The sequence below is a fragment of the Prunus avium genome, chromosome 2 (genome assembly GCF_965620075.1).
Source record: "Prunus avium chromosome 2, drPruAviu1.hap1.1, whole genome shotgun sequence".
In the NCBI taxonomy this organism is placed as follows: domain Eukaryota; kingdom Viridiplantae; phylum Streptophyta; class Magnoliopsida; order Rosales; family Rosaceae; genus Prunus; species Prunus avium.
Genome location: NC_142285.1, coordinates 1,734,270 through 1,747,027, shown reverse-complemented (window position 1 = coordinate 1,747,027; position 12,758 = coordinate 1,734,270). Strand labels below are relative to the sequence as shown.

Here is a 12,758-nt window from a genome sequence, read left to right as displayed (position 1 = left end):
ACTTACAAGCAAGAGCTTCTCTCCATGTTTCTTTTTTTACTTTTGTTAGTTGAGATGAGAGACAGATTATAGAATGTTTCTTAGTCAATAAATACATAAAAAGCTAATCAATTTCTTGGAATAATCAAACTAAAAATAGAAATAAACCCTAGTTGCAAAGAAAACCCTCTATAAGAGTTCAAGAACATCCCGAATTGAGGAGAGACGAGGAAGAAGAAGCGTTTCTGAGTTGTGGGCGTGGCTTAAAATGACGCTTAATGTTAGTGATATGAGTTTGGTAGTTTTTTGTGCGCCTCTTATCAACTTTAGTATTGCATTATTAGTTATGTTGTTGAAAATTTATTTACTGAAATTTGCTAGTTTATTAGTATCCGAAGCTCGATGGTGAGGATTACGTCATGATAAAAGATTTATGATATTAAAATTGTATAAAGTAAAAATATGGATTCTCATGTCAGAATCAGATGTATCAAAATTCTTGGTAAATAGAAAGAGAAAAAGAGCAAAAGGAAAAAGAAAAAAAAAGATTCCGCAAATAGTATTTTTCTCGACTTGCTATAAACGCGAGCCAAGGAATAGTTAAGGGGCTGCACAGAGACAGCGAGCTGGAAACATCAAGGAGCCAAAAGCTCGCACTCACACAACAAAGTCAGCCCCACAACCCCAACCACCAGTCAGACGGAGAGACTCACACATTCAACATTTCTATCTCTCTCTCTCTCTCTCACTCTATACCTTCTTCTTTGAATTTCCAGAACCTCCTCCTCTCCTTCTCTTCAAATCCAAATCCAAACTTTCTACTTCTTTGCATATCAATCTTCAACACCCTTTAAACTCATTTGGGTTTCCATCAAAATCCAGTCTTGAACAACCAATTTGGAGTTTTGGTAGATGATCATGTTGCAGCTGTTCTTCACAGTGGCCTTCTCTGCAGTGCCTCTGACTCTGTATGTTCCACCACTCAGAAGCCTAAACCCCTTTGTAGAGACCATGGAGGAGCTCTTCTCCGAGTCAAGGTCATACACCAATAGGGTCTACCCACGTGTACGCCATCTTTGGGTTAGGATCTTGGATTGTTTACTTTGCAGCACAAGGTAGATTACACATATATCATAGATCATCAAGACTTTTCAATCGATTTCACTTGGTACCATGTAATTGGTTACATCCCACAAACAAACTTCTGAATCTTGTTTTAGCTTTTTGTTTTTGTTTTTGTTTTTGAATTTTTCTTTTTGTTGTGGTAAATAAGGTGTGATGAAGAGTTGGTTTTTGGTGTTTGTGGTGGTGTTGTTACTTTGCCAGCCGGATGATCTGTTTATGTTGTAAAGTTTGTGTCTTGTAATTTCATGTGAATCTTTTCATGCCATTGCAGAGGTGATATGTTTATTGCTTTGATTGCTTTCTTTTTCGCTGTTGGTTAGAAATACACAGGATTTTCCAATCTGGATTTTTGGGGTCTATATCTGAGTTGTCATGGGCAGCTGGGCATATATGGCGTTTCATTTTTATGTTTATAAACAGAAGGAAAGATTCAAACTTAGTTCATGTCCCAACATTAGTAGAAAAAGAAATCATAAGGGCTAAGAGCTAGTTGGTTGGCTCGTATTTGTAATTAGGGAAGTAAGAGCTCGAATACAGGACCTTGAATACATGAGTAACTGCTCTTAATCACTTGAGTTACAAGTAAATTGCACACTTGAGTTACAAGTAAATTGCACACTTGAGTTACAAGTAAATTGCGTATAAATAATCTTAGAAAACATGTAACAAATATTATGTTATCCGACACTTGCAATTAGGTTGGACTAGAACTTGAGTGATAAAATACTTACTCGACATTTACAACAAGAGTTCGATTTTTGTAAACCCTTACGATTTAAGTTGAGGATAAGGGTACATATGTGATGGCTCATGGTTTTCTTTGAGAATTAATGTGGGATTTTGAGCTCTAATCTTACCCATTCTTCTGATTATAATAGAAGATGAAAGAAACAAAGAGTGCAGATTAATGGCTATAAGTATGAGAATGAATTTAACTGATAAATAGATAGATATGAAGGGTATAAAATGCGGCAGATGAATACAAAATAAATGTTCTCATTTGTAGCCTCCAATTATAGGTTTGCAGGCGAGGCCAAAACAAACAAAAAAGGGTTGTGAGGTGGCTTTTTGTTTTGATTTGTATGTGGATTAGGTTGGCAAAGTTTTGGAGGTTTGTCATTGTTGGTTTACGGTTCCCATCTGAAATTGGCACGCCTAAGAAATTAACTTGTATGCTAAAATTGAAGGACAAAAGACAAAACGAAAGGGAACCTTTAACAAGTAACCCTTGGCCATGCCATGTGGCTTAAAACCAGAGTTTGCTAGGGTTTATCTTTTCTCCCCCTTTTGTTTTTTTTCTTTTTTTAAATAAAATAAAATGTTTAAGAATTGTAACTCATTGTCAAGTAACCGTTGACTTGACCTATTTGATTGGAACCAATGAATTTGATATATCTTACACTAAACAGTTACAATGGCAGCTGCTAACCTCGTTTATCTTTAAGACAAATTTAACACATGGGCAGCCTCTTGTAAGGAGAAATATTTTGGTCCGACAGTGGGATTAAGTCAGTCGTTCACCCACTCTCACAACTAGGTGGACCCCCTCTAGTAGGGTACATCCAGGTCTGTCCAATACACGGGAACCCCACTTGGTTGTGAGGGTGAATGAACGGCAGACGTTGCCACGGCCGGACCAAAGAATTTCTCCTCAACAATGTATGAAATTAGAAGTAAGCCCACAACTGAAGGCCTCCGGTACATGAATACCATAAACTCAACAGAAACGGGTCTCAATGGTAAAAATTGAAATTTTATTCATGGGAACTGACTGAGCCCAGTACAATTATTGTGTGGTTAGTACATTACAGTTTTATTTATCAACTCCACATTAATCAAGAAAAAACCGAAACTATACTCTATAATGGAAAAAGAATCAATGAATCGTAACAAAGCAAAGAGATTAAAGAAAAATGAAAAGAATGAAATAATGAGCATCAAATTCTTGCTCAATGTTGTCCCTTTTTAGTTGGACAGCGTTGTGCAAGGTTTTAGAAACCAAAAAACGTCCACGGTTCTTGCTTCTCTTCCATCAACAATGCAAGGAGTTTTCCCTTTCTCTGTGGAATCCTCCTTGGTCACTTTATTGTTTTGCTCTGCGTCTGCAAGGATTCCCCTTTCCTGCTCATTCAATATAAGAAGTCAATTATGAAAACTGACAGAAAATGCTTGATTTATAACTAAGCCAGCACATAAGTCTCCTCTATGAGGTGATCTTAGTTCAAGCAGAAGTCAAGTCAAATCCAAAATACAATACGGAAGGTGATAGGAAAATTGAATTAAAAAATCACAAGTAAATTAATAAGGTAATGCATAAATTGACAAGTATATGAAGCATGGTTATGCATAAAATTAACAAAACAGCCCAGGGTGAGGAGCAAATATAAGAAGATCATTATGCAGGCGTAATGTAATGGCCAAAATCATATTCATATCTACCATAGTTTATGATGATAAACTGGAAGAGGATCTTCTGAGCTTTAAAGAAGGAAGGATGCAGAACAGGTGATGACGAGATTGATTTATGTGTTCCAGTGTCCATGATTGAAATTTTAGTTTCATCATTTCAACTAAGATAGCTAGGCTAAAAAGAGCTAGGGTTTTGATTAACACAAAGCTATAAAGTAGAAATGGTGCGCATTCAATGATCAGTTTCCAAGCTTTTGCAGAAAAGAAGACACGGATATCTCAGTCCATGTTAGAGATTGGCTTGACTAGATCAAAGGGCAAGCTTACATTACTTGGACTAGCTTTATTCAGGTTTTGTTGGGGTAATAAATATATATGGGTGCTATTTTATTTCTTCACCGGCTCATTTAGCATTTTGTTGTGGCCATAAAAAGAGATTGTCATCAACTAACTTACAACCCTTAGATGTAAATTTTCAGTCCTCATATTTCCTTCCCCACCCCAACTTTTGTAAATCATTGTTAGAGCAAGAATCAGAACCATAGTTTAATTCTTCATGCCACTGATCTTGGTAAAACAAAAATAATATAATATGAAGAAGTAGAAGGACTACATACCATCAGCTTGGACTTGGAAGCTTGTGAAGGTGTCAGTTTGCTGGGGGGCCTCGGGGCAGAAAAGCATTGAGGAGAGGGAGGGTTGGTTCGGATTTGCAGCAAGCTCTCCCCTCCTTTGCGCTTTACATTCTCCAAATTCAGAGAGATTGGGATGTTCTCTGTTTCGTCAATTCTTCTGCATGATGTGGTCATCAAAAGTTAACAATACTTTCAACCATCAAATGAGCAAGTTTAGGAAAAAACATATATCAATGGCATTCAAGGATACCTAGAAAGATCAATGTCATCAGAAAGTTTAATCATACAATGACTACCAGCAAGTTTGTACAGTAATTGGATTGTTATCTTTGCATATCAGTCTGACAGTTCTCGTCATATAACCAGCCAACTTGTCAACTTCCAGCCTAGAAGTTGTAACAAGAAGAATCCTTGTGCATCTCTATTAGCATAAATGAATTGTATAACAAAGTACAATTAGCCATATCGCAAGGGGTAAACTGACAGACTGAGACGCCTATTCATAAATAAAGTATCATGCCCTAAAATTTAGTGCAAGAAAATCCTTCCATTTTGCATCAATGTCATGGCCTGCTCGTAGCAATCAATTACTTGAAATTAGATGGTCTTAACCTAGGTGTTTCAGCATTTTAAAAGCATTTCTTGCCACCATATCAACCATATCAATCATATCAGGTGATCATATATCAACTGCCTCAACTGTTTCTACCATCACAACTGAAAGTGACCATATTCGCATACTTGCATATACGCATATACAGAGACATAGACACATAAATATAGAGACGTGCATCATAAACAAATGCATGTACATTAAAGACAGAAAATAGAGGAAGAATAAACTTACTTGTTCCTCCTCTGCTTCTCCTTGATAATGGTCCCCTCCATTCCTTCAGTTTTCACCTCAAGCAATGGCATGTTCTCTGTTTGCCTCTGAGTTTTCCCTCTACCAACCTCAAGAAATGGCATTCTCTCTGTTTGCCTCTGAGTTTTTCCTTTACCCACCTCAAGCAATGGCACTCTCTCTGTTTTCCTGCCATTCAACTCACCCAAAACCTCACCATTACACTCCTCCTTCTTCACCACCTCTTCCTTCAAAACCCCTAGGCTTTTCCTCACATCCAACCTCTCCACATCCTCTCTTTCCCTTGCTCTCATCGCCATTCTCTTCAATTCGCTGCAGAAGTCTGTAATCTGATTCAGAATATCTCGCCCTGCAAATAAATTCCTCGCTGACAGCGTGCTTCTCAGCCTCGGAAGAACCTCACTGTTCTGTGGTGCCCTTTCAATTGGCTGTGTCTTCTCTGCGCTAGATTTGATTGTTGCCTTCATGGACTTAGCTTGGTTAATTGGAGGAGTTGATAGGTTGGGGTTCTGATTTTCGCTGTCTTCCTTGACTCTAGAATTATTAGTCGGGTAAATTGAAGACTGAGTGAACCCTCTTCTCTTCAATTTCACATCTCTAAATTAGAAAAGAAAATAAGTTAAGTTCTGTGAAAGTTGAATTATGTTGTACTGTGAAATACAAGGGTTCATGGGATTTTCTTGTTACCTCTGGATTTTATCACCAAGTGGGGGAACTTCAGAAACAACAGCTGGGCTTGAAACCTTCTGGAAATCAACAAACAAAGAAATTGGGAAACTTCAGAAAGAAATTTTAAAAAAAAGAAATTATACAAAACCTCTGCTTGGTAGCTCTGAAATGAAATGTGAGGAAAATGAAAATTCGATCTTATGCTGTGGTTGGAACTGCAAAGTGAAACTGGATTTGTGTTTCCTAGGCCCATAGAAACGTATGCCAAAGAATCAAAATCTTGATTTTTCTTTTTCCTCACAATTTCTTAGCAACCAAACAGAGTACCAACAAAACGAGAAAGCAAAACCCTCATAATAAAACCAACCAAAAAGAAAGAAAGGCAGTAAAAGTAAGAACCTTGGGAGGTGATGATTTGAGAAAATCTTCAGCCGTCTTTGGATGCTTGCATTCTGCAACAAGAAAATAATGGTCAATAAAAATTAGTATAAAAAAAGAAGAAGAATTGAAGTAAATTTGTAATGATTTAAGCTACCGGGTCTGCAGAACCAGGCCTGGTCGTCCACAGAGTTTTGATCTGGGTTCAAGAAATCGAACCACTTGGGTGCGTTTATTTGCTCATAGGCTTTATCCTCTACAAATTTCCATTCTACGTTTTTCCAATCAATTTTTGCTGGTTCCATATCACACACAGAGTGACACAGACAAAGACCCAGAAACAAAGGGAGCTGTACACTGCAAGAGAGAGAGAGAGAGAGAGAGAGAGAGAGAGAGAGAGGTGTTGACGTTTTGGGTTTTGGGTTTTGGGTTTGGATTTGGAGGAGAAGGTGGGGAGACAGTGGAAGAAGAAGTGACCGTTACAAGAGACGGTGAACGTTGGTGGGGTCGGCGAGGGGTTCTACTAAATTTTCGACCGTTGGAGATTAATTAAATAATTGATTATTGGGGTCGCGGCTTTGGCCGAGTGAGGATTTAGTTTTTGCTTTGATCAGGTGGGAGATTGCCATTCTTGGATCTGGTCGACTCTGCAACCAGCTGGTTTCGGAGTTACACGTGGCTTTTAGCCTATTTTCCTGAGTTGCTAGATGGAATGACATTTTAATTTAGGGATATAATTTAAAAACCAAATAAATTTTGTTTTTAATTTTTCTACAAACCAAACCTCATAAAGGAAATAAAATTATATGTTATGGTTACTTTCATTAAATTACCAAACATAAAAAAGAAATCTCACATCACATTTCTCATTTCCATAAGTAAATTTTCGCTTGTGAAATGTATGAATGTTTATAAGATACATGTTCTCCCTCTTCACAAAACCCAAAAGTGCAGTCAATGGCAAACAAAATTTGATCATCAAACTTCAACCAATTTCTTATTTGAATTATATGTTCCATTTAAAATAGGCCCATATGTTCTAAGTCTCAATTGTTTAATGTTGCATTCTCTTTATTATTTAATTGAATTAAGAATGATTACGGACTTAAGGTCCCAAAACCAAATTGAGCTATGTGAGCCGTTATTCATTAGATGAATGAGTTTGATTGAATGATTGAATGATTGAGTTGTAACTAGCGATTGGGTTTGTAAATTAAATATAGGCTTGTAGGCTTCTCTTCTTTGGGAGTTTCTACAATGAGGAGTTCAGAGTGAGGAGCTTATTTGAGAGGTTCAATCCCACCATCAAACTATTTAAAATGTTTAAGTCCATTGATTTCCTCATATTTGCTGATGGTGGGATTGAACTCCTCAAGTAAGCTCCTCACTCTAAACTTCTCATTATAGTATTTCTGCTCCTCTCTTATTCTCCGATGTAAATTCTATCTCCCTTGAATTGTAATTTCCTCAAGGCCCATTGGGCTTTGAGTTTTCTATTTCAATTAGTTATATAATAGGAAGATGGAGGCCCGGAGAAGGAAACAAAAGGAGAAAGAAGATTAGTTAGGGATTCTAAGATTAGTCTTGGGTTCAACTCCCACCAACCATGAATATTTTAAAGTAGTTAAGATGTGTAATAAAATCAATCACCCACCTTAGACCAAGATTCAACATCGACTCGATGTTGAATTGAAATTATAAGTCCATAATCATCCATAAGCCTATAGACAACTATTTAACCATACTTGAGGAATGCAAAGCACATCGTTAATACTAACACATAATCCCAATTTCAAAATAAAAATCATTTTATGATATTGATTTAGTTTTTGAAACAAAATAGTGGGAGTATAGTGTAATTATTGATATGCTTTATGGAGTAATAGTTATCCTAGGACAATATATTTTAAATTGTTTAAACAAAATTAAAAAATGAGACCTTAAAACTCCCTCAATCAAATGCTAATATTAAGTCGAATAAACAAAAGGCATTTTGATGTCTTTGTGTGGCCTTCCACCATACTGAAACTCCCAATTAAGTGTGACCAATGCATAAAGGCTTGTACTCAGTTCTGAGGGGCCTAAAACATAGGACTCTCACTTAAAAGGAGGTTCATTTCATACATATGATGTTGCAATGGTAAATAACAAGTATGACCGATATTCTATTAAGATGAGGACATATTTGAAACTTTACACAAAGCAAGTATGGTGGGCTAAGAATTAACTAGTACAATGGTGCTTCACAATAACATTCAGAAGTTCACATTTGCTAGAGGTCGAACGAAATGGGCAATCACTTCATGATGTGAATGGGCAAACGCGCCCTTTCTTTACTATATGAGAAATCCCAATGACCTATTATGGTGCGGTGATCCAGATAATAGGGAGCCTCCCATCCCACTAAGAGTTTTAACTGAAACTCTCAGATTTCATCTTGAGGTATGTGGAATTTGCCAAAAATAGTGGGAGATACTATTTGACTTAAAGACCCAAGTCAATAGTAATCTAAAAATCAATCTAAGACTTGGCTATATATATTTGTAGATATGTCTGTAACCACATTCACCAAGATCCTAGACAAACACTGTCTAGAGGGCTGATCGGTTCATAATTGTATATCATTTTGTACCCTTCTAGCTTATGATTTGGTTATGTTTTTGAGTTAAACTTATGCTTTTAATCCTTTTTGTGTTTATCTTTCAGTTCATTGAGCTTTAGGTAATAATGATGGCTTTAGAGAGCATAATTCATGCAATTCAAGCATGTTAAGGCCTAATTTGGATGAATGGATGAAGAGCTTAAAGACAAACTCATTTTTGCTATAGCCCCCTGTCAGTCCAGTTCCGTAGGTCATATTGCAAGCTTTGTTTCAACAACCTACATAGCTCTAATGAGGCCACATTCTTCATGAAATTTGTTCCAATTGGTGTGTACTATAACATATCCAAAATTCAGCCCCATTGGATAAATATGGAGTCTGTTACCTAGCAAACACAGAGCCATGCTCAGGATGGATTTTATCAGCGCGCAAAATGAGTTAGCAATTTGTTTTGGCCTTAACTTCTTCCTCCGACCTTGGATTGGCCCAAATAACATATGGTTGGAAAGAAGACATTCTGATCTTCAATTTCGAGTGTTTAAATTGTTCTTCTATGCTTAATGGGTTCCTAATGCTTAATTTTAGGTTAGACAACAAATGATCAAATTAGGGAATTAGGAACACAAGGTTATGACCACACACCATGGCTTAATCATACATTAGCTAGAATCAATCCGTTAATCTAATTGAACTTGGGAACTTATCTGCTTGAGTTAGTTATTTTCTTTCTTCCTTGTTTTATTTATTTCCCTTCTTTTTCATTTCTGTTTTGTGTAGGGAAAATGAATTGAATCATTCAATCACCAATCCTCGTGGGATCGACCTCGCACTTACATACGCTATACTACCGAACGGCTCGTGCACTTGCGAGTATCACAAGTTGAGGATGCAGCTGAATCCATTTTGGTGCAGCTGTATCTACACAACAAGTTTTTGGCGCCGTTGCCGGGGATCGGTAACATTGTTTGATTCTATTTGGCTTTCCTACTTTATTATTATTTTTTTTTCTTAACTGGACAATTTCAAGTTTTAAAGTTAATGACGTTAATGGACAAGTTGTGTTTGTAGTCCAACAGAAAAGGACAATTGCCCAACAAGCAAGAGAACTGGGTTTAAGTCCCAGCTTACACAACCCATTGGTGCTTGTTGCTTTGAAGCATGGAATTGGACTTGTGTTGATTTTTCCTTTTCATTTTTAGTTTTTTTTTTTATATTTCATAATCCTTTAATTCCGTTTCAAGTTTTTCTGTGTGTTTGTTTTAGCAATGTAAATAGCTCAATAAAAATGGAGAGAGATGGCAACTTCAAAGATAGGAAGTGTGGAGTAGTGGGAGAAGTCGCGACCTCCAAATGCATCACGCTCGACCTAATCGCTTCAAGGGGGAGCATTTCAATCCTTTCTCTTTACTTGTTATTATTTTAAATTTTTGTTTCTTTTTTTATAAAAATTTAAAAAAAATAAAGAATTTAAAAATTTAAAAAGATTTTTCATATGAGCTGACTTATGGTAACTCCAGTGAGCACTTCCGTCAATACAGTGTCTAGGAGTTCTTTAGGCGACACCTTCGGTGTCTAAGAAGTTTGGGTTTTAAGCGGGACCATTGTGACCCCTCCAACCTTCCCGGATCCCCTGGCTGTGTTTTCTGAGGCCCTTAACTGGTCATCCGTGAGTTGCTTATATATTCTTTTTTCTTTTTTTTTTCTTTCTAAACCTTCTTCTTAACTTTTCCCCTTATCATTTACATGTTCTCAATCATCTTTACTTTGCTTAAACATTGAGGACAATGCTTCATTTAAGTTTGGGGGTGCTGGAAAGTTTTTAGCTTTTGTGTTTGTGTCTGAAAACGTAGGCTTCTTCATTGCTACAAATTTTTTTTTTCTGCTACTGTTTTGAAAGTTTGGTCCACGTTGTATTCTTCATTTTTTCATGCTGAATCCAACGACGTAAAGAACGTTAAATTTGACCAAGTGGTTTGAAAGTTACATGTCAAAACAGATTATATGTTGAAATTGAGCAGAATAGCAATTTGAAACCTCACGTTTTTCTTTTATGTTTCTTTTCTTTGAGTCATTTTCAGTTTTCCTTCCCACACCAATGATAAATCTTGAGTCTAACTTCTAATATGGCTCTTAGGAATTTGATAAGCATTGTGTTAGGTCTGAATCTTATTCTTTTGTAGCTAAGTCTCACATAATTATGCTTGAGCTTTCTATGCACTTTAGCCATGATTATACAACTCTTGCATGTCTTACCCAATTGTATGCATTTTTGCTTGTGTGATTCACTGGAATGTTAAGTTATAACTAAGATATGATTCAGGCCATCTTTGTTAAGCCTCTTTCTTTTTCCTCCATCAACCCATACAATACATATTCCATTGTAAACCCTTTTGTGCCCAAACACTTAGCCATTTCTTTCTATCACCTTATCATCTATTAAATATCCTACCATCTAGGGGACATGTAGAGTATGATTGTATTTGAGATTGTAATGTATTCAAGGCAATAAATGAGCTATTAAAAAAAAATTCAGAAGAAAAAGAGAAAAGAAGTGTGGCCAATGTAGTCACGACCCTAGGGTGATATAAGGAGAAATCAAGGTGATCTAGGGTAAAGAGCCGCAAAATTGGGCCAAATATTATACAAAGTGTGTAAATGTCAAAATCAAATTGTGAAGTGATTCAATTGCAAAATCTGGTATTGTGAGCTTTTCAATTTATGTGCCTTACATTTCAAATGTCAATGATCTTGTTTACATGATATGCTCTACTTTGTTCCTTAGACTTTGTGTTCCAATATCCATTCCTTTTCTAACCATTACATTACATCCATGAGTAAAGTCCTATTGATTTTGGTTTAGCTTGGCAAACTTGTGTTCATTCTTGCAGGAATTCATATCGTTGTTTGAGAAGCATGAGTTGTATCTTCATGGCTATTTCACACACACACCTTGAGCATGATTTTTGTGAGATTGTGGTAGCACTTGAATAATGTTTGGAACTTCCTTAGTGCTTGTTTTGTTCCTTGTTGAGCCATGTCTATGAAGTTTAAAATTTCTGTTCGGTTGGAAGGTTAACGTTTTTGTTTTTGTTTTGTTTTTGTTTTTGTTTTTCTTAAGGACTAACAAATCTATTAAGTTTTCTAACCACTTTGTTTTGTAGAGTCAGTAAAACGTTTGTGGGTATCGTATCTGTTAAACCCTCAGGAGAAACAACTCCTCCTACTAGGGATGCCTAGAGGTTTAAAGGCTTGTTGCATACGCTCAATGCAATCGAGTTACCTACGAAAGTGGTCTAGTTAAACTTCTTGTTTTGTTTTTATCTTTGTTTTTCTTGTTGTTTTGCTCGAGGACTAGCAAAATCTAGGTTTGGGGGTATTTGATCGGTTCATAATTGTATATCATTTTGTACCCTTCTAGCTTATGATTTGGTTATGTTTTTGAGTTAAACTTATGCTTTTAATCCTTTTTGTGTTTATCTTTCAGTTCATTGAGCTTTAGGTAATAATGATGGCTTTAGAGAGCATAATTCATGCAATTCAAGCATGTTAAGGCCTAATTTGGATGAATGGATGAAGAGCTTAAAGACAAACTCATTTTTGCTACAGCCCCCTGTCAGTCCAGTTCCGTAGGTCATATTGCAAGCTTTGTTTCAACAACCTACATAGCTCTAATGAGGCCACATTCTTCATGAAATTTGTTCCAATCGGTGTGTACTATAACATATCCAAAATTCAGCCCCATTGGATAAATATGGAGTCTGTTACCTAGCAAACACAGAGCCATGCTCAGGATGGATTTTATCAGCGCGCAAAATGAGTTAGCAATTTGTTTTGGCCTTAACTTCTTCCTCCGACCTTGGATTGGCCCAAATAACATATGGCTGGAAAGAAGACATTCTGAACTTCAATTTCGAGTGCTTAAAGTCCTAATTTGATTAAGAGAAGCCCAAGTTGTAAGCCCTTTAAGTTGCTGGTCATGCTGACCTCAGCATGTGCTGGTTGGATGCTTGGTCATGGTGAGCTAGGTATGAGCTATCATTTCTGGTTGGAAGCTTGGTCATGGTGACATGAAGATGAGCTAGGGCTGCTGGTGGGA

The 12,758-nt window shown here is 36.7% G+C and overlaps 2 protein-coding genes across 3 annotated transcripts; one reads left to right on the top strand and one right to left on the bottom strand.

Annotated features, from left to right (window-relative positions):
* Positions 1-586: 586 nt before the first annotated feature.
* On the top strand, positions 587-1,407 carry LOC110744325 (DIS3-exonuclease-like protein). Its single transcript, XM_088248128.1, has one exon. It carries the CDS (start codon positions 892-894, stop codon positions 1,096-1,098), a length of 207 nt encoding a protein of 68 aa, XP_088104254.1. The 5' UTR covers positions 587-891; the 3' UTR covers positions 1,099-1,407.
* Positions 1,408-2,841: 1,434 nt separating this feature from the next.
* Positions 2,842-6,720, bottom strand: LOC110744327 (interferon-activable protein). 2 transcript variants are annotated; one of them, XM_021944305.2, is made up of 6 exons: positions 6,218-6,720; positions 6,082-6,134; positions 5,701-5,756; positions 4,996-5,610; positions 4,131-4,305; positions 2,842-3,225 (listed from the first exon to the last, which is right to left on the bottom strand). In XM_021944305.2, exons 1-6 carry the CDS (start codon positions 6,363-6,365, stop codon positions 3,070-3,072), a joined length of 1,203 nt encoding a protein of 400 aa, XP_021799997.2. In that variant the 5' UTR covers positions 6,366-6,720; the 3' UTR covers positions 2,842-3,069. The 2 variants fall into 2 exon arrangements, with proteins under 2 accessions (XP_021799997.2, XP_021799996.2); XM_021944304.2 differs by having other exon boundaries at positions 5,701-5,759; positions 6,218-6,719.
* Positions 6,721-12,758: the final 6,038 nt, after the last annotated feature.